This window comes from Pempheris klunzingeri, chromosome 14 (assembly GCF_042242105.1).
Source record: "Pempheris klunzingeri isolate RE-2024b chromosome 14, fPemKlu1.hap1, whole genome shotgun sequence".
NCBI lineage: Eukaryota > Metazoa > Chordata > Actinopteri > Acropomatiformes > Pempheridae > Pempheris > Pempheris klunzingeri.
This window is the reverse complement of record NC_092025.1, coordinates 19,401,493-19,422,250: the sequence shown is the minus strand read 5'-3', so window position 1 is coordinate 19,422,250 and position 20,758 is coordinate 19,401,493. Positions and strand designations below refer to the sequence as shown.

The following is a 20,758-nucleotide window of genomic DNA, read 5'->3' as shown; positions in this document are numbered from 1 at the left end:
TCAGTAACACCATCATTTTAAATTGCTAAATGTCACTGTGATAAATTGTAACTTATTTCATACACAATATATATATATATTATATACATAGAAATACGACACATAAATGTCAGATATTAATAATAACAGTAATAAAGAATACATCATCATCTATAAAGCAGTTGCCAGATGTGGATGTGATTCCAAAAACAAAATTATTATTATTATTATTATTATTATTATTATTATTATTATTATTATTATTTAGTATTATGATTTGGTGGTATTTTATCTCAGTTTTACTAGGCAGTGATATGATATCCATGTTTTACTGTTTAGGTGTGAAAAGGGCCCTTTACCATATTAGGACAAATAATTAAACACATCAAATGACCCGAAAATCCTCGGTGTGATGACAAGTGAGCAGAGAGGTCATGCGTTCTTGGCGCTGACCAGAACGACCTGAATCTTCCTCTTCTTCATCTCTCTGGACATCTGACACCAGGCGCAGGCTGTGCAGAAGGTCGCGTACAGACAGTCTCTACACATGGTGCCCTGCAGACAAATAACAGAGTGACGTCAGGGGCAAAAGATGAGCGATCTGATCTACAGGCTGCATCTTACACACTTAGTGCACATATTCCCCCCCTCCATTTGTTTACACCTATCCTCTAAGGTAATTTGTAGCCCTAAAAACTTAGAATGACCCCCACATAGTTCCTTTAACCATGATAACAAAGATTCCCTTCACAGTAAGATAAGATAAGATAAGAGCAGCACAAGGGCAGAAATAAGCACAGATAAACAAAGAAAAACAAAAAAGAAATAATTATAAGTGTATGAAAAATGAAAAATTTAAAATGGAGACTACACACCACTTTGATTAGTAGCGAACTTTAGTCGCAAGGTAAATACAACATATAGGAGTTCTTTGATAACTTCTGCTGTAGCACCATACACCAAAATATCCTTATATGCTAATTGTGACTGTTAATTGTGACCATAACAAATGACTTTACTGTAAATAGATAATAAGTAACAGAGTTTTAAAGGACTACAAATGATTTTTGGTGAGTGAATTGTCCCCTCTGGTCTCCATGAAATTATACTTATTGTAAATACTGGTCAGAACATTACAATCTGGGGCTTTAAGGCGACTGACAATAACAACAGAGACTTGTGGCCCTACTTTGATGCCGTAGCGCTGCCTCATGGAGACCCTCATGGACATGGTGATGGGCGGGATGAAGCCGAAGCTGTCCAGCAGGGGGAGACAGAGACACTGGCCGTAGTCCTTGGTGGTTTTACAGGCGAAACAAGGAAAACACCAGAAACCAAAACAGCCTGTGACAGGAAACAAATCCACAGAAAACAGTCGGTTAAACAACTCAGATACAAAACACACAGAGAAGGAAACACTCAAGGTAATTTTTATTTATTATATATTATTACAGATTTTGTAAATCTGTATCATGATTTCGCTCAATATTTTTTAAGTACCTCGGTTTTCTTAATTAAATTACTGTAATTCCTGGATTTTTATGTGTGTTTTGAGCCAAGAGTGGTTTTAAGTTGTTGGAAGACTACAGAGAAACAAGGAACAAAGACTTGCTCTGAAAGCGAGCAAACAGCGTCCCTTTGTCCCAGAGGCATGACAGAAGAGATTGAAATCATCTGTGAGCTGGTCAGAGGTGAGACTTCACTTGACACACATATTAATCAGTTTGTCATCTATAGCACCGGTGTGAATATTGATCAGATTCTCACATCCAGGCAAGTCCTCACAGCAGTCACATATCCCAGATCCCCACTCATCAGACTCTCGGGCATCCATCACAGGCTGAGGCTGCCTGATGACCATCGTGGAAGACATGATGATGGTCTAAATGATGATGATGATGACGGCTTCTAAAGGAGGAACCAGCATGTAGAGTTTAATAATCTGGTTTGTTTGACTATAGTTTATATATAAAGAAACATAAATAATTTGATAATTACATTTTTCTATTATAAGCTTCAATTATATGTTGCTATATTGTGTTATTGTATTTCTCTAAAGACTTTAATTATTTGATCATCTTGTCTAATTCCTTGCCCTTAGAATGACACACACACTTGCACACACACACAAAAACAACATCAACACACACACACACTAACAACTTCAACACACACTTCCAGAGTATTTCACAAACAAACACTGAGCAAGTGTTTCTTGTTTTCTGACATTTCCTGTATTCTATAAATTGTACCCTTTCCTTTTTTTCTTTCTACACTGAGTTGAATATCATTTTAAACTTTGACAATATTGTCTTTGTTATGTTCATGCCAATAAAGCATTTCTTTATTGAAATGAATTAGTTAATGTCACACATGTAAGATTCACAAAGTGCCAAAAATGAATGCCTGGGAGTTGGTGATAGACGCTGAAACAAAAAAATACAAAATATTAACTATGCTTTGCAGTTTAATTGAGAAAACCTATGGAATGTAACACAATTGTACACCATGGGTTTGATGATTAGTCGTTCTTTATAAGGTTGCAGATATATCAATTCATAAGTGCACCTTTCTTGCATTTGGTCAAAGAAGCATATTGATCAAGCAAATAGGGCGTTTTTGGCTCAGGAGGTCGACTAATCACAGGGTTGGTGGATCGATCACCAGCTACACTTGCTGAGCAGGAAACTGAACTGTGAAACTGCAACTGATGGTCAGTTAGGTACCTGGTGGTACCTGGTGGTAGCTCGCTGTCATTGTTCTGTACAGTTAGCATCTAATTTACTATGGAAATGAGGTTTACAAGATTTTCCTCCCAAGAGCATCAGTTGTTTCAGCAAATGGCCAGAAACACCATATGTTTACATTGCAAAGACTTCCAGTGGCCATTGGGATTATGTCTCTTATGCGTAAAGAACACTGACAGTATATAAAGATGGACGACATGCAACTCCCCTAAAGTGAAGCCAAAACATCTGGATCACCCCCAAGCTGCTTATGATTTTAAGATTTCCTGGCAAACTATTCCTCAGATTTACTGCCTGATACAAAAAAGCCAGCGCAAGTTGGCAGCGGCCATATCCAGGGTATTTTGGCATCATTTTTGTACAGAGAGAGGAAGCAAAGACATGTTGTCCATCTTCACATACAGTCAATAGTAGTGATACTGTATGTGAAGTTGTTATGGAGGCATAGAGATCCCAGCAGGAGGTCAGGGTGAATGAATGGTGTTGATGGGATTTTAACTGCTATTCGCTTCTTGTTTCCTGACAACAGTCAACAAAGGTTTCTCTTAAGCATGACCACAATGTTTAGCCAAGTGGTTAATAATGTAACCATGACAAAGTAGTCATTTTAACCCACACCTTGTTTGTTCACTAACTAATCCTTTACTGACATGTTGCCACACCAGAAAACAGACAATGATGTGATCCTGCCAATAAGGCCACCTGATCAGAAAACCCTTATGCGTGTCGCTCTAGAAGGGAATTACAAACAACATTCATCCAATTTGCATACGTCAAGCCAACACTTTCCCGCGTGTCGAAGAATTTGTGTCACCGTGAAATCAGAAATAGCTTGAAGGCCCCTTCGCTGACTTCTTGAACCCTCTCTTCAAACATTCTTTGAATCTTCGATTCTGCAGATTCACTTTCAGGAATGTCTTTTGTGATTTTTATAACATTTTCAGAACATTTATGAAGTGCAACTCCAGTTTTGGGTCCTAAAACAAACCTACATACATTTACTTTCAAAATGAAAATTAAATATTACCGCCTTAATGACAAATACATACGTGAATAAACAGCAAAGTATCAAACCCAGAAATGTCCCCTTTGACATATGATTGAGAAAAGTAACATATGCAGCATTGGTAATACTTGTAGTAATATTTCATGGCACATTTTTTAAAGCAAAGTTTGGAAAAAAGCTTAAAATCCAGTGACACATATCTTAAATCTAGACAGGTAAAGAATAATAACAGCCAATATGTGTTTAGACCAGTATTTACGTATTATTAAAGCTAATGTCTCACCTGTGTCTTTGTGTGTTGAGAGAGCCCTGGGCCAGTCGTCCTGTCACAGCTGATGCCTGCACTCATTTCTCAGTCAGTTCAGAAATACCTGCAGACAACAGGACACCTGAGGGGACGAACCCAACAAACCAGTCCGTCCTGCACTTCTTTAACTAACTCTACCATTATTTATTGTAACCAGCGGGGGATTAAAACAAGGGCAGGGCAGCGGCATGAGAGCCAATGACCATGATGTGAACTTCCTGTTGCTACATTTATGTGAATGCAGGTCAACATGCATCCAGGTGGTTTTACTGGTTCAGTTTTTCATTACAAAATTGTAAAAAAAAAAAAAAAATGAGACGAACAATAGTGAAAATGTGCTCAGTCCAGCTGTAAGAACTCTGCTTCGGTCACTTCAACAGAATTTGTTTTCTGAGGCTCGAGGGCCCCAATTACACCTGCCCCATTCACACCTGCCACCGACATACATCTTGGTGATCCAATCACAAGTGGATAACTCCAGGGTCAGGTGTGAATGCAGCCCTGACACACTGAGGATGCACTGAGGTTCGATCCCTCAGACCAAGGAGTATGTATAAAAATGGACGAGATGACGGCTCCCCAAAAGTGAAGTCAGAACATATGAATCGCCCCGTGGTGGCGGGCTGCAGGATAGACCCGCCCCCTCTGTGTTAGCAGATGGGGCGTTGGCTGAAAAATCAAAGTTCACGTCAAATAAATGTTTCCAAAGATTGTTTCTGTCATTTTAGGAAGCTGATTTATGTTCACGTGTTCAGTTTGGTTTAAGTAAGTTAATGCTATAAAAATGGGATGAAACATCATGATTGACAGCCAACTTTGACCCGTGACTGGGTCGCTCTGGTGGATTTGGGGCCTGGAGTCTTTGCAGTAGGGATTGTGGGTCCAGCCCCTGATCGCTACCAAAGCATAAATTCAAATTCATTCATAAAATCAATTTATCGCTCAGCTCTAAATGAAATATAGTGTAACAGAGCAAAAGAGTTTTTATTGACTTGTGCATCCTTAACTTGCCCTACATTTATATTCAGCCAACAAAGGAAGCTGAATGCCACAGTGATTACCTGTGTCACCCCATCATCTCAAAACCAGTGACACTGTTAATCACATTCCCTGGAACAGTCACAGCTACTGGAAATACCTGAATGCAACCTGATACTGTGGAAGATTGTGTTTCATTTTTCACTAGCAGATTCATTATCAGTGCTTCAGTTGTTCTTCAGCATTAGTGGCCCACTGATATGCCTGCTGATCAGAAACAACTGTGATTCATAGAGGTGCTCAGGTGCACCTCCTCCTCCACCAACGCCTCCTCCTCGTTTATAGCAGCTTTATCATTTGTCACAAGCTGTAGTGTTCATGTCAGAGCTGTCTTTAAGGGGAACATGTCTTCTTACAACATATCAAAATACCTTTTACACTGCAAACACTGTAGTTCAACCATTAATTATTTGTTGCCTACGTTGAGAGAGTCAGGTGGATAATCAGGAACTCATTTTTTTCCATTTCACTCTTCACTTTCTCTTAATAAAAGGTTTTCAGAGCATTCCTCACCACTGGATGACCTTGTTTATCATAAACTGTGTTCAGCTTCTTGCAGCAGGACGTACAACCTTTGAGCATGTGGAGCATGTGAAGATGCTTTTACCCAAAAAATTCAGTGTTCGTCTGTGAAAATCAGCTTAATTGACAATGACGTGGCCATCTCATTAATGTGTTAAAAGAGGTGTTTCAGTACAGAAAGTACAGACATAGATTCAGATTCATTGTTGGCATGATGCTCTGAAAGTTATCAGAGCCAGTAGAAACTCTTTGATGTTTGCCAGCCCTTTGACAGGCTCAAAGTGTTCTAAGTGTAGCGTAGGTAGCAATTATTTGTCTAGCCTGAAGGCAAACTTACACTTGTTTCACCAAATGTCAAATGTTCACGTCACAGGGAGAATGCAGGAAATATTAAAACAACATCGCACAGAATGACAATTGTATTCCAGGTTATATACAAATATGATCTGGAAATAATTTCTGTATTTTTAGTCCATTTGAATGGAGGAAAAATGCCTTTAAGTCTTACTGTAAAAAAAAAAATGTCCATGAATAAAACAAGACCTGCGTGTCTCTCAATACTGTCTGACTTCCCTGAAGGTGAATAACAAATACAGTTTCTCATTTTCAAAGGCTCTGTAATTTCCTAAAACACCTGTCACTGTAATTTTTAGCAAAGGTTGCTTAGACAGGAGTGTATGGTGTATTTGTTGGGGACTATTTTCAGCAGCGGATTAATAAACATTCAGCTGTATGTGGGGTGAACTAAAGAAGGAACGTATCACCCAGTGCAATGGTGTGACTCACTGTGTTTGAAATACATTCTGGACAAGAGTGGAGAGAAATAAAAGATTTGAGCGTGAGAATAAAAGATTATTTTATTCTTCCTCTTCTATTAATTCATGTTAGATTTGTTCTTATTGAGTTATTTGCTGGCAATAAGACGTCAGCTTTACCCTTTAACATGACAGTATAGAGAGGGCTGGACTGTATTGTCCTGTAAAGTGTTTCAGCAGCTTTCCCATTACCTCTGACCCAGATGGATTATACCATGAGCAAGCACATGCTGAGTAAACTGACCCCGTTGTGCTATGATACAGCTAACGCTCCCCCTCTGTGAACTTCAGTCCAGAGAGGATGTAGGCCAGAGTCACTAGTCAGCAAGTTCACACCACCAGCTGTATGATTCAGTCAGAGCAGTAAGGATTGCAATAACCACATGGTCTGTGACAATTCATTACTTTTAATGCACTGTAATTAAGTCATGACTTGCGTGAAGTCAAATCTTTATATTTAGCGTATACAGCCAATGATTTCCTGAACCCTGCACACACACATTAAACCCTGGTTTCCAATCATCCTGCTGAACTCAGGAAGTGATGAGCAAACAGACAGCAGAGCAGCAGCCCTGCAGACTGAGGTCACAGTCCATCCACAGTCAATGGAATCAAGCATTTCTGTACAAATTAACAAAAAGTCTCTTTGTCAGAGGTGGCTGGGTTCAGCAACAAGTCAAATGAGGGCAGTCAAAACTCATTTCTCTGATATGACCAAAATCAAAATAATACATGTAAATTCAATAAATAAATTCGAATACAGCATAATGATAGACTATATATAAAAAGTGGACATTGCCACCTTGACGTCACCCAGTGGTTTGTCGGCTGCCATTCTGAAGCCTCAAGTTTAGCTTTTTAAAAATCCTCATCTTAATTTTGGAGGCTGAAGTGATGCATGAGTTTTACTCTCCCACCTCAGATTGGTTAGGTTTAGGCATGACCTGCCTCTGACTTGTTAGTCACAAGACAGCCCAGCCCTAAAACATACCCTACTGTATCATAGGGTACTGTATTTTACCCTAAATGGGACTGTAATTTAGAAAAGCAACATCATGTTGTATTGAAGAAGACTCTTAATTTGCGACTGAGGCCATAACTTCATTAGCAAAGTGTTTACTCAGGTAAAAAGGGTCAGTGAGAGAGAGAGAGAGAGAAAGAGAGAGAGGAAAGAGAGAAAAGAGACAGGGTGAGAGTTAGTGAGAGAGAGAGGGATAGGGGGTGAGACAGAGGGAGAGAGAGCAGTGGTGCAGCAGTCTGTCCTGGCAGGAGGAAGAGGAGAGAAGAGAGAAACGAGGAGCTCCCACTGAAATCTGGTATGACCTGAATCTACACCTACAATGTACAAAGTCTGTATATTTATATGTACAATATGTATGTGTACTTACACACTAGAGCTGTTCGCACAGTCGCTACATGATTTTGATAAACATTTGCGGGTATGAATCCATCGAGACGACAGAGATGAAGAAACACCTCTGATGCTATTAGGTGGTGTGAGCAAATAAAGCAGCTCGGCTGGATATTTGTGCTGGTGATTATAACCTATATCAAGTCAAATATAATCATTCCCATCATCTTTGGGAGGGGGGGGGTTATTGCCAAGAACGTTTTCACATTACAAGGAGTTTGCCTCGGTATATTGACGCACAATCAAGAAACATAAATATGAAATATAAAGATTGAAAATGAAGCTATTTACAGTACAGAAAATGAGACAAAATACAATAAAAATTCACACTTTGTCTGTTTCATAAATGAAAGAGCTAAATAAGCAGTAAGAGGTGCCTCATTATGCAAAGTTGTGCTGAAAAACTGGTTTGAATTGTGTCGATTTGTAAAGAATTTGTAAGACAGCCAAACTACTGTGCTCTCTTCTTCTTCCTCTTATGATTTATCTTTTCTGTATCTACCACCAAGCACACTCCGCACGCACCCAACAGAACAGCTTCAGCAGTCACAGGCCAGTTTCACTTGGTTGATTTTCAAACACCGAAGAAAAATTCATCTTTCTACCAACTTTTGCTTTCACATTTCCTCTGCTTTGTACTTTAGATCAGATTTTTGTCTCCCCCTAGTGGAGACTTGCACAAAACACAGGGCCTGTCTCAGCCACCTTAAAGCAGGACAAATAGAAGAGAAGAAAGATGGACAAAGTGAAACACTGAGCACTTAAACAGCCTGATATTTTTCTCAGGAGTTGGTGGAGACCAAAGTAAGACTAAAACGAGAGTGAATATTGGACTTACATTCTTTGTGCTGACAGAAATTTGACTCTATGTAAATGCTAAACATCTGCGTTTGACAAATGCACAAAGAAGCAGCTGTTCACAGAAGTGACTATAACAGAGACAATATGGCAACGTTATCTCAGCTTTTTTCAGTTACCATGAATTCCTTCGATACCATACAGGATCTGAGACACATGGCTTCAGTGCTTTTCCCTGCATACTTTCCATTTTAATTTAAAAATGCATTGCGTTTTTTATGGATTCAATGAAGGAATCTGTCTCCTCTCGTCACAGATCACACAGGTTGTCTGTGAGCCTTCAGTGCCCCAATCTCCTGAGAGTGAGATTTGCTTCCCATAATGTTTAGTATTAACATTTGAAGACAGATAATATTTTAAAAAGTATAAAAAATAAATATCTCTTGAAGCAGAAATGTGCCTTCTTCCCTTTTCTGTCCCTACGACCCCCAATGTGTCCCCATGTTGGGAATGATTCATCTAATCCCATCTAATATCATGTCAAATCTAATGCTTTCAAAGTGTGATTTACAGGTGCTTTGGTACCTCAAACCAGGTGTTCCAGTACTACAGAGGCAGAGGTGGAGACAACAGTGGGGATGGAGGGCAGCAGTAAGCCAGAGACTGTGCCTCCTGGCCTGGGAAGGACGTCGGCCATGTCTGCTCCACTGCTCTCAGATCCCCTGGAGAGGCTCCACAGCCAGAGGGACTCTTTCCTCATTGCAGCTCGACTCGTCCGCAGAGGATGGACAGAGGAAGGGAAGAAGAAACAGTGGCACTTTTCCTGTTTCGACCGCTCAGCGCCGTCAGATGGACGCCGGGATCCAAAACATGCTGAAATTGGCCTGAAGGACCCCTGGAGCAGGCAGGTTCCCATCGTGACCAGCAGGAGGACGACTGAGGACAGAGAGACCTGCTCAGACAAAAAGGCAAATGAAGCAAAACAGACAACTGAAGGTGCATTCTCAGCTAACAGACACACAGAGACACAGATGGGTCTCTGCAGCCAGGCAAGGATTGTTTGTGTCTGGGCGCCCACATGCAGACAGTCCAGACGGTTTAAGGCCCCGATACTACCAGTCATTGCTGAGATGTAGGCCAGCTGCCATTTAATTCGGAAAAGACAATGGATTAAAGGCAAGATACATGAAAGAGATGTTTATTAGGGGTGTAATGGTACTCAAAATTCTTGGTTTGGTACGTACCTCGATTTTTTGGGTCACGATTCGGTAACATCATCGGTGTGGCTACAGCTGACACAAAAGAGAAAGTAATATTTTTCTTTTTATTCTTAATTTGAAAAATCCAACAATGGCTCATTGGTTGTAAATACTACTGAAACAGCTTGAGTGGAAAAAGAAAACTACCTTTCTGTTTCTTGCAGCTGCTGACAGCTGTTTAAGCTGATTTATGGTCTAACAATATATATAAAGTAGTTAAACTGTCTCCACTTCCAGCAGCTCCAACAGTAACATGTATATATGCTCTAACACTGACGTCTCAGTATTAATAATCTAATCATGTCTTATATTTTATATGTCACAAAGACCAAACCACTATCTAATCTAGACTTTAATCAAACCTTGTGTTACATGGAAGGCCTGAACACTCTCGCTGTGATTAAACAGACGGGTGTTTGTCTGCTACAGCGTGTTGATGCCGATTTTGTGTATTTGTGTGATTTCATGTAAAAACATAACACCACAGCTGCAGTAGAATCAATACTGAATCAAAATTGTGTTTGTTTTTTATTGTCTTATTTGTGCTGCCATTGCAAACCACACTGATCAAAGGACTGTGTTTAACCTGACGGATAGTCAGGTTAATCTGTATGAATGGTTTGGGTTATTACAGCTGAGGACTGACTGATGTGGTTCAACAGAAACAAAAATACAAAGCAAACACAGATGGAAAGAAATAATAAAAGAATAAAGTCAGTAATTCTACTTTTCAATCATTTAGTGACTGGCTGTTTAGGTCAGAGACAGCCATCTTAAGTGACCTGAACATGTATAGATATAATCTATCCTCTCAGACTTTGACTACTGTGACATACTGTACTGTACTTTATGTTAAAAAAAATCTATCCTATGTATACTGTTATCCTACAGCCTAGTTTCATTACTTAATGTATATACAAAATCTAACATTTTAAGCAGAAAGAAGCAAAAGGGGAGAACGCTAATATTGTGGGGACATGATCAAACATTAAAACACGAAAAGTTTCGCCTCCCCGTCGGGGAATCGAACCCCGGTCTCCCGCGTGACAGGCGGGGATACTCACCACTATACTAACGAGGAACGGCGATGTGAAAATAGGCTGCAATACCGATTTTGACCACAATGAACAGGTCTATGGGGTCGTGGCGCTGTTTTGATTCTTGTGTTCAAAACATTGCTGTCTGTCCGAAAACATGTGGTTTAAAAGGTTTATTCCACCTAAATACTGTCTTTCAATTCATTTACTTCTGCATGTGAAAAAGCCAAAACCGGAACTAAGGATGTTGGTAGTATAGAGTTAGATGGATGTGTCCATGTATGTTATATTGCCAACCTGAGAACTAAGTTGTTAATACAACTATGACGAAGTTAAACACAATCTGTAAATTAAACTTAACTTCTCCCCGTCGGGGAATCGAACCTTCGTCTCCCGCATGACAGGCGGAGCTACTCACCACTATACTAGCGAGAGGTGGCGCGTTGAGAATTGGCTGCAGTACCAGTTTCCACCACAATCAATAGGTCCATGGAGTTATGGCGCTGTTTCCACTCTGATATTTTAAACACTGTTGTCTGTCCAAACGCTTTTATTTATTTTAATTTGAAAGGATTACTCCACCAAAATAGTAATTTCTTGTCTTGTCTGTTTGATTTACTGGTGACCAGTCCAAAATCGTCTGGGATTGGCTCAGTATAAGGTTTACTGATTTCTGTCATGTGTCTTCACTCTCTTGATTATCCACACCTGCTCCTTGTTACTCACCTGTAAAGCTATTCCCCTAGGTAATCATTCTCCACTTATACTAGCCCACCTTCTTTGTTCTTTGTTCTTCCTTGTGTGTTCATCACTTTCCATAATGACACCAAGTGTTTGTTTATTTGTTTTTTTTAACATGACCTAGCTCTCTGTTTTAACAGATTGCTTATTTTAGGTAATTTAAACACACAAAGCTCTCGCTCCTCTTTGACTCTGGGTCAAACTGTTTTGACCTTTAATCATCCATTCTGTTATGGATGTACTTTACACAGATTAAAGTACATGATGATGTATGATATTGATTGGATAGCTCCAGGCTCCCCCCTGCTGGGCACTCAGCCAGAATCATCTCCAGACCACAGTGTGCACATAAACCTTTCTAGATAAATTATTGTGACTCGTTCACGAGATGTGAAGTGTGTCCTAGTTTAGTGATTGTCCTCTGCAGGTAAATATCAAAAACATCCTTCCTGTTCACTGATGTGTTATATACTGTAGAAAGAAACATATGAACAAACACAATGTTATGTAAGGCTATATTTATTATCTGTGAGTTAGAATTACATATTATGTGCAGACTTAACCAAATACGGAAAAGATTTGTGGTCTAAATTACAGGTACAGCATCATAGAGAGAGAGACTACAGGGTTTTTGTATCTTAAATCCATTGATTGTAATCTTTCAAATGTTCCAGTTTAAGTCAGTCAGGCAATGATCCAGTAGTCTGTTTAAGGCAAGGCAAATGTATTTGTATAGCACCTTTCAGACACAAGGCAGTTCAAAGTGCTTTGCAGGGACATGAAATACAATAAAAACAAGACAGAATTAAATTGATTCATTAAATTGCATGTACAAGATAGTAAAGTTTAATGTTTGTTTAATGGTGAAATGTCTGCGGACACACTTGTGCACATGAACTATAGTCAGCAAAAGCAATGATTACAATTTAGCATTAGTTAAACTACTTGCAAAATGAATAGAAATCAGTAGAAGATGTAACAAGCCTACAGCTTAGACCAGGGGTGTCCAAATTACGCAGGAAATTCTAAAAATGTATTGTAACACGGCCCACACATGGAACCTGCGCTGGACTGTATTGTACTTCTTAGTCTCACCGCTAGGTGGAGTAACTGTCTTGAACAAGGCAGCTTCTCTATAAAATGAATAATAGAAGAAGAAAAGTGCTACAGGTGACCCAAAATGGCAGAAAGTTTCAGACACGGTGTGCGATGAGAGCACAGCTAACTAATGACGATCACTTCTGCATTAAGGAGGAGCTGCTTGATGTTAGCAGTCTAAAAGCACCACGACGGGTGAGGATGTTTTTGAAGCTGTGCCAGGTGCAGTTGGCATGATGGGAGTTAAATGGGACGAGCTGTGTGGAGCTACGATGGATGGAGCGCCAGCTGGGACAGGTGAGCGCCAACGAATCTACGGTGTCCGCCGAGGGGCAAGAAAGTAGAGGTAAGGCTGTTAATTCGAGCACCAGAGCTCTAGCACAGACTATTTCAAGCTTCCCTCGCTGATGCTGATGCTGATGCTGATGCTGATGCTGATGCTGGTGCTGGTGCTGGCTAAGTCGTGGTTCTGTGCTGTAGCGGTTTTATTCCCAGAGATCAGAAATGGACCAGTTTTGAAGAGAGAAGGACCTCTTCATGAGCTCAGTGACCCTCTCTGGTTGGCATTTTTAGTGGATCTCACTGATCACCTGAACACACTGAACAAGAGCCTACAAGGCAAAGACCAGCTTGTACCACAACTAATAAATGAAAGTCCACTAATGGAAAGGCTGTTTTTTTCCCTTGAATCATATTCAGTTATCAAGCAGAATTTACCTACATTTGACTGATTTTGCCAACTTTAATCCACTAGAGGTGAGGCGATATACATCACCTCTAGTGGATTAAAGTTAGCATTAAAGCTCACTTCTAGTGAGTGGCCCAGCCCTTGGTATGTTTTTCTGTATGTGTCCCTCAGTGAAAAAAGTCTGGACACCCCTGGCTTAGACCTTCCACATGGAAGAGCAGAGATTTTCTGATTTGCACAATAAAGCACTGAGAAACATTGAGGTCTTGGTTAGGGGATTCAGGGTTTGGCATTGTGTGATGGTGTTGTGGTTTGTCATTGTCAGGAGCTACTAGACAAACGAAGTAAAAGAAATATATTGATGTCCTCGTGGTAACACCAGCATGGCCTCTCCGGTCTTCGTCTCATCCGTCACCAGCTCGAGGACGCACTCTGCTACCTGAGACACACTGAAATAAGAAGACACAGCGACCTCAGTGAATATGCATGCGAAGTCTGCTGCAGAGCAAACACTAGAAAAGATTCAATGGAGCGCAGAACAAAACGTAGATAGCAGCAACTAGAACAAAAGGACACGAGCACAGACTCACGATAACGTCCCAAGCTTTTCTACTAATTGGTTGGTCGCATCAGCCAGGTGAGAGTATGGCCCCAGTTTGGCTGGAATGGTGGAGAAGAGTTCAGTTTGGACGAAACCTGGGCAAACGGCGTTGAACCGTATACCGTAGCCTGATGCGTTAGAGGCAGCCTAGTGAAAGACACGCACGCATTTAGGCATCAGCTGTTCAAAAGGCATAATGTATAAAACAAGTACTGAAAGGAAAAAAAAAAAAACACTGTGTCTCACTGCTTCTATATCTGCTGCAAATTCTTATACACACACATTTTCTTTGTCTTTCTGGACTTTATTGTAAAAGTTTCCTTACCGCCATGGCCCGAGTGAAGCCAATCACTCCGTGCTTAGTGGCTGTGTAGACAGGACAGCTGAAAAGTGGCCCGAGACCTGTAGGGTGTGGGTAACATCAGTCAACAGCAGTTTTCAAAGTACGGACCAGTACGAATTGACAAAATCCCTGTTTGTTTGTTTAAAGAGGATTTTTTGGCATTTTTTCACAGATACAGCTGAGAAATGAGGGATCGAGAGGGAGAAATGCAACAAAGGTTGCTGAGCTGTATTAGTGAAAAGAGTTTTTGTGTTCTTTAAAAAAGGACATAAACTATTAAAATCATGAATGGAGTGACTCCTGTGAGCTACTTCAGGCAGAAAATTTGAGCTGCTCCGCTGCACACATGACACACTTCACTCTACTACATACCGAACACAACCCTTCCAATTTCTATTTACAACGCAAAATTTCCCATCACTCCCTCTGCCTTGTCTTTGCTGCTGCTGCCTTGCACCAGTATTGCTCCCTGCTCTCGGCTCCACCACCCCGGCATCCACCTGTAGGCTTTGGCCGGGGGGGGGTAGTTAATCATCCTGAGGTCAGAGTCTAGACGCCAAACTCTGAATACGTTCTGCTTTTATAATAAACATTTCAACATGAGTTGTCTGACTTAACTAGAACTGCTGGTGCAACCTTCCAGATAGTGTCATCATAGATGTGTTCTCCATTGGAAGCCACAGTAGTTCAGAATCTGTGCAAAGACAAGCTCACGCTGCAGTATACTGTGGGCTTTACCTGCCATGGATGCCGTGTTGACGATAACCCCTCCCCGACCTCCACTCAACTTGCTCATATGCTCCAGAGCCAAGTAGGCCACCCTGATAACACCCACCTACGACACACAATAAGTTATAGTTGATTTTGGTGTTGACTGCAGAAATCTGTCAGAGGGTTACATAGGAACGCCTCAGGATCCCCCAGGAGGACCTGTAGAGCGTTGCCCAGAAGAAGGACCTCTGGAGCGCCCTGATTAACCTGCTGCCAACGCGACCTGGCTCCTGATAAGCAGAGGAAAATGGATGGATGCAGAAATCTTCTTTCCTGTCCATGAATACTTTGGCGGTGGCGGTGGCAGCAGTTGCAGGCCCTCCTTTGTGTTGTGAAATGAAACAGAGTGTGTGGTTGTGTGAAGTTGCCAAATTATTTCTTCACACTCTAACAGCAAACAGTAATTCACAAAACCCTGTATATATGATATGTTGTGGTGTAAGTTCCTAGTCGGAGTGGTGCAACCACTGTGCAAGTAACAGGCATAATCTCAACCACATGCAGTTTGTTGCTTTTTCTATTCCTTACGAGGTTTACGGAGACAGTTTTCTCCCACGTGGTCTCATTCAAGATGCCAGCGTTGTTGAACAGGATGTCTATTCCTCCAAAGGTTTCTGTGGTTTTCTGAAAAGCAGCTTGAGAGACAAGAAAAACAGTTGGTAGTTGGCATTTTATTTCATTACAAAGCTGAGCCCCTTATATGGCCTTAGACATCTACGAAGACAGTTGCACAAGCTTTGTTTTTGTGTGGCAGATTTTTCTTTAGATTAATCACCAGGACATCTGCAACAACTTTGATAATCCACAAATCATTTAAATCAGTTTTAAGAAGATGTTGGGTTTTTTTCCATTCTTCTGACAGTAACCTGAATATCTTTGGGTTTCAGACGGTTCATTAGATAAACTAAACATACAAACTCAAATGGTTTGCAATTTAGTCTGATTAACGCAATATTGTCACAAGTAAGTGATCGACTCAAAACAGTGCTTCCCACGCACATAATCCCACCGTGAACTGTTTTTCTGAAGCCCAGAGAAAAACAACCTCATTGTTAAGTACATTAAGGACTTCTTCCTTTTGTTGACAGGATCATTTAAAATCTCAGCAAATGATTCCTCCTACTTTAACTGTAATTACTGTAACCGCAGACCTCATATTGGTCTGGGCTGCAGTTCTCAACCTGGAAAACAACTAACTAAAGAGAAACTTTTCACCTGGAGTTCCTGGTGTCTGACTACCATCCACTGACAGGAATTGTGAATCACAAAATACTCTGCAGGCTCTTCGCAGGATTAATTAGTTCCATGGCATGTTTATGTCAGTAAATGAGAGTCCAGCTGTTTTGCTCTCTTCAGTACCTCCCCCCCCACTTCCGTACTTAGTTTGGTAAGTATGTGTGTGTTCTTATACTTGCTACATAGTGAGGACATTTTGACCGGTCCTCTAAACTTCAAATGTCTAGTGGAAGGTTAAGACTTGGTATTAAGGTTAAGGTTAGGTTTAGTTTAGGGTTAGGGTAAAGGTCAGGGTTAGGCCGTTACTTGTTATGGTTAGTGTGAGGGGCTCGGGAATGCATCATGCCCATGAGTGTGTGTGTGTGTGTGTGTGTCTGTGTGTGCTCCTATACTTGCTACATCGGGAGGACCAGAACAGTTTTTTAGCCAACAGGGTGAAGACATTTTTGGGGAGAGAGGACCGGTCCTCTAAACCTTTATATGTTTGCAAGGTACAAAAATATGTGTGTGTTTGTGTTTGTGTTACCTTTGATCTGCTCCTCTGATTCCACATTACAGGTGAGGAACAAAATTTTCTCCCGTTCGTACTGTTTCTCGAGGCTTTCCATTAAAGTCTTTCCTGCAGTTTCATTCATGTCCAGGAGGGCGACCTGTACAGGTGTCAGATATCAGGTAGACATCATCACATGAACCCCCAGTTTATTGGGTACACCTACTTACTGTAAAACATGTGGAGTTTAGTGCAGCAGTTCTGCAATAATCCTGCCTTCATGCATGTTATACTGTTCAGTTTTCATTGAAGTTGTTGTCTTGACTCAGCGTTGTGGTCAGTTTACTCTTGAATACTTGCCCTGCTTCACTCTTCAGAAGTGACAGTCCATGAAGATATGGGCTCTATATCTTTATTTTGCAATTCTGCAGTGTTTTCAGCACTTACAAGTATTCTCCTTGACTAATTATAGACCCCTGTATCTTGCTTATGACACTGTAACTGTAAAGCCCCTTTGTCATCTGAGCTTTTATTATAGCTTTATTTCAAAATAAACAGTACCTATGCATGGGGCTGTTTATATGGTTTTTGTCCATTGTATATACTGTCGCAATTATTCATGCAGATTGTGTAGATCAATGTTGTGCAGAGCCCTTTGTTACTGTTATCGCTGCGTGTTTATAGATTTTGAATCTGTAACCTGTACCCTGTAAACCCCGAGCTTGCCTGTCTATTGGACTTTGATTTTTGCGCGCTTGTTACTGTATTACTTGCCCTGTTCTGAACTCTCACTGGTTTTGCCTGCTGTTGTCTCTTTCTTTCTGATTATCATTTTGATTTTCGGAGTAGTTTGTTTGGTTTTCGTGTCCCTGATTATCTTTTGTGGTCTTGTGCAGTCATTGTTTCCTGTTTTATTTTGTAGCGGTCTATCTTATTACTTGCCCTGATCCTTTTGTTCTTTGTCAGTTTGTCGTCAGTGTATAGTTGGTTTTTGTCCAACCATAGCTTAGCTCCTGTGACTTTTGGTACTCATTCTTGGATTTTCACCTGCACCTACCTACTTTATTTTGACTTTGGTTTTTTTGCATTAAAAATGTCTCTTTTCCCTCCATCCCTGGCTACCAACCCACTTTACAGGGACAGCTACACAGTAATGTGATCAAAGTATTCAAACTCAGTCTGCCCTCTCATCTGTATTTGGATCCTCACCCCTGCTGCCTCATACACAAGGATGACAAAATGATTATCTTTATCAGATCTTTCTCATCTTATTGTATATTTACTCTACCCATACAGATATAAATCAGGCAGACACACCATGCCAGGTCCTGGGCAAAGAAGCTAGTTTCATATTCACATAACCAGCCGGCAGGGAGTGAATAATTGAGGCAAGAAATTGCAGCCAAACAAACCTTAATAGAAGGAAAATCCTCCCCCTTGTCGCAGTACCCCTCCTATTTGGCACTACACTTCTAAAGAGTTGGGGGACTCACAAAAGACTGGTTTTGAAATAGGCAGATGTCCAGACTGGTCAAAAAACACTCATGCCGTCTACAAGAAAGGTCAGAGCCGACTGTACTTCCTCAGCCTGTTGCTGACACTAACAGACTCAACCAGCTCATCAGGAGAGCTGGTTCTGTCCTGGGAGTCGAGTTGGAGCCTGTGGTGGAGGTGTCCGAGAGGAGGATGCTGAGGAAGCTGCTCAGCATCATGGGCAACACCTCTCACCCCCCTGCATGCCACACTGATGTCCTGTCAGAGCACCTTCAGCCGTAGACTGAGAACACCGAGGTGCACCACAGGAGGTCTTTACTACCTGTGGCAATCAAACTGTATAATTCCTCCTCCTTCTGCAGGAGGGATACTTAAGGACTCAATCAATCATGTGCAATATCATCACTTAGAGACACTTTATACACACTTAGAGACACTTTATACACACTTAGTTCTTTGTATTTTGTATTTAACTTTTGTATTGTTGTGTCAACTTTGTACTGTACTCTGGCAAAGTAATTTCCTTCGGGATCAATAAAGTTGATCTTCTCTTATCTTAGATATCCTGACTTTTAATCTCTCGGGGGAGGGGTCTAGCTCCCAAAACACTAGATCCTACGATTGCCATTAGGCAACACAATTCATTAGATGTCCCTCTGCTTTGAAACCACACTTGTCCAGTTTGTAATGCAGGCAATTCTTTTTAAAAAAATTTTTTTAAAGGTTTTATAAGTCCTCCTTTTAGAACTAGATTATGGAAATCCTTGAAAAGAGACTTTGCTTTAAGTAAAGTTTTTAATGTATCTATTTAATTTTGTTTTTGAAGTATAAGAAAATATACATTTGTTTTAAAGGACTTCAGATCAAATGACCTTATATAAGATTTAGAAGCTGAGAAATACTTTGCAAAATGTGGAAAAACAACAAACTAAAGCTGTTAAACAAATATAGTTGAGTACAAAGTACATTTCCCTCTAAAAGTGGAATTACAGGTAGAAAGGAGCATAAAATCAGTACCGGTGTACAGTATGTACCTCAAGTGTTAATTTGAGTAAATGTACTTGTGTTATGTTTCACCACTGAATACAGACAGTTATTAACCATCTACTCTAGCTCTTGTATTCTGCAAGGATTAACGATGAGCCTATTCTGTGACACAGTAAAAGAAACATAAGACTTTTCTCCAAACTACCTTGGCACCGTTTTTCAGGAGGATCTCCGTTATCGCTCTTCCAATCCCCATTGCAGCTCCAGTCACCACTGCCACTTTACCATCTAATGCCATTTCAGCTGTTCAGTGAGATGAGACGGGTTACAGTATCCCTGTTTGGAAATATAATGTCTAAAGTTGAACCGACAGACGTCGAAGTGGTTTTGTTCAGTGACGCCGCCCACATACCGATCGTGACAAATCATGCGGGAAGGTTAAATTACCCTCAGGTTAAACTTTTAGACGAATCTGGTTTTAAAATGTTTAGGGTTTGCAAATCTCAGAAATAAAACAAATGCAGTTTGGTTTGTTTTGTAGGAAGTGTTCTTTTTTTTCTCATTTAAAAAAAACCGTACTACATGCCCAGCATGGCATGACACGAATTCCGGTCAAAACCTTGCGATTTAATGGATTTGTCCTCAACATCACATGTAGGTATACGCTGGAAAATGGCCGAGTACATTTTCTTCTTAGCTGACACACTCTTTTCAATTCGGCATACGAACCTTTAGTCAGGTATTTAAAATGAATCACCTTTTGTGGCCTAACATTGTCTACAAAAAGTCTCCCTCTGTGGGCGGTATGTGGGAGTTTGTTGGTGTGTTACATGTGCGCCGAACTTCAGTGTCTCCTTTAAATCTCTGTTCACAACTTGGTCATGACTTTATTTTTTGTGTGTCTTTGCCAGCATGTAAAGTAGCATAAAAGTGGCTACTTCTGTAATGGAGTTTGGAATGACTGAACAGAGAAACACGTTTCCTGAGCACATTGTATATATATATGGCCACTAGGTGGAGGTACAGTGCTGTGTGTCTGGTTATCTCATCCACTCGTTCAGAGATACACTGTCATCAGTAGGTCAAAGGCTGATCAGTAAGGTTTAGCTGTTAGTTACTTTTTCCAACCCACAGCTGATTAACTTTTTGAATAGAAAGTCATTTTGTGTGTGTGTGTGTGGATCCATTCAGTATGTACACTATGCAGTCATCATGTGGTTTCTATTTTCTGTGGCGTTGGGAGTTGAGGTTCACTAACTTGAAATTAGTGGATAGAGATGAATCTGAATACTCCAGTTACAAAAAATATTGAATATGTATTTAAAAGCCTAGTAGACCGTGTACATGATGGTGAGGCCATGGTGATGCAGCAGAGTTTTGACCTGATTAT

The 20,758-nt window shown here is 40.6% G+C and overlaps 2 protein-coding genes and 1 non-coding gene across 3 annotated transcripts; all 3 read right to left on the bottom strand.

Annotated features, from left to right (window-relative positions):
• Nucleotides 1-289: 289 nt before the first annotated feature.
• Nucleotides 290-4,058, bottom strand: LOC139213395 (cornifelin homolog B-like). The gene is made up of 4 exons (XM_070844074.1): nt 4,016-4,058; nt 1,747-1,887; nt 1,169-1,323; nt 290-534 (listed from the first exon to the last, which is right to left on the bottom strand). Exons 2-4 carry the CDS (start codon nt 1,850-1,852, stop codon nt 412-414), a joined length of 384 nt encoding a protein of 127 aa, XP_070700175.1. The 5' UTR covers nt 1,853-1,887; nt 4,016-4,058; the 3' UTR covers nt 290-411.
• A 6,833-nt stretch (nt 4,059-10,891) lies between these two features.
• trnad-guc (transfer RNA aspartic acid (anticodon GUC)) lies at nt 10,892-10,963 on the bottom strand. The gene has a single exon. It is a non-coding gene; the product is annotated as a tRNA-Asp (tRNA).
• Nucleotides 10,964-12,500: 1,537 nt separating this feature from the next.
• On the bottom strand, nt 12,501-19,683 carry LOC139213046 (15-hydroxyprostaglandin dehydrogenase [NAD(+)]-like). The gene is made up of 7 exons (XM_070843655.1): nt 19,574-19,683; nt 16,924-17,047; nt 15,690-15,796; nt 15,129-15,225; nt 14,373-14,449; nt 14,037-14,194; nt 12,501-13,895 (listed from the first exon to the last, which is right to left on the bottom strand). The coding sequence occupies exons 1-7, from the start codon at nt 19,664-19,666 to the stop codon at nt 13,778-13,780; spliced, it is 774 nt and encodes a 257-aa protein (XP_070699756.1). The 5' UTR covers nt 19,667-19,683; the 3' UTR covers nt 12,501-13,777.
• Between the last annotated feature and the right edge of the window lie 1,075 nt (nt 19,684-20,758).

What these genes read in the sequence shown, in the direction of transcription:
- LOC139213395 (XM_070844074.1), bottom strand. Translation starts at nt 1,852, where the DNA reads ATGTCTTCCACGATGGTCATCAGGCAGCCTCAGCCTGTGATGGATGCC. An exon ending in CTGTGAGGACTTGCCTGGAT is followed by an intron (nt 1,324 to 1,746) that starts GTGAGAATCTGA and finishes TTCCTGTCACAG; the next exon opens with GCTGTTTTGGTTTCTGGTGT. An exon ending in GGCAGCGCTACGGCATCAAA is followed by an intron (nt 535 to 1,168) that starts GTAGGGCCACAA and finishes ATTTGTCTGCAG; the next exon opens with GGCACCATGTGTAGAGACTG.
- LOC139213046 (XM_070843655.1), bottom strand. Translation starts at nt 19,666, where the DNA reads ATGGCATTAGATGGTAAAGTGGCAGTGGTGACTGGAGCTGCAATGGGG. An exon ending in TCCTGAAAAACGGTGCCAAG is followed by an intron (nt 17,048 to 19,573) that starts GTAGTTTGGAGA and finishes ACACCTGTACAG; the next exon opens with GTCGCCCTCCTGGACATGAA. An exon ending in GCTTCACTCGGGCCATGGCG is followed by an intron (nt 14,195 to 14,372) that starts GTAAGGAAACTT and finishes GTCTTTCACTAG; the next exon opens with GCTGCCTCTAACGCATCAGG.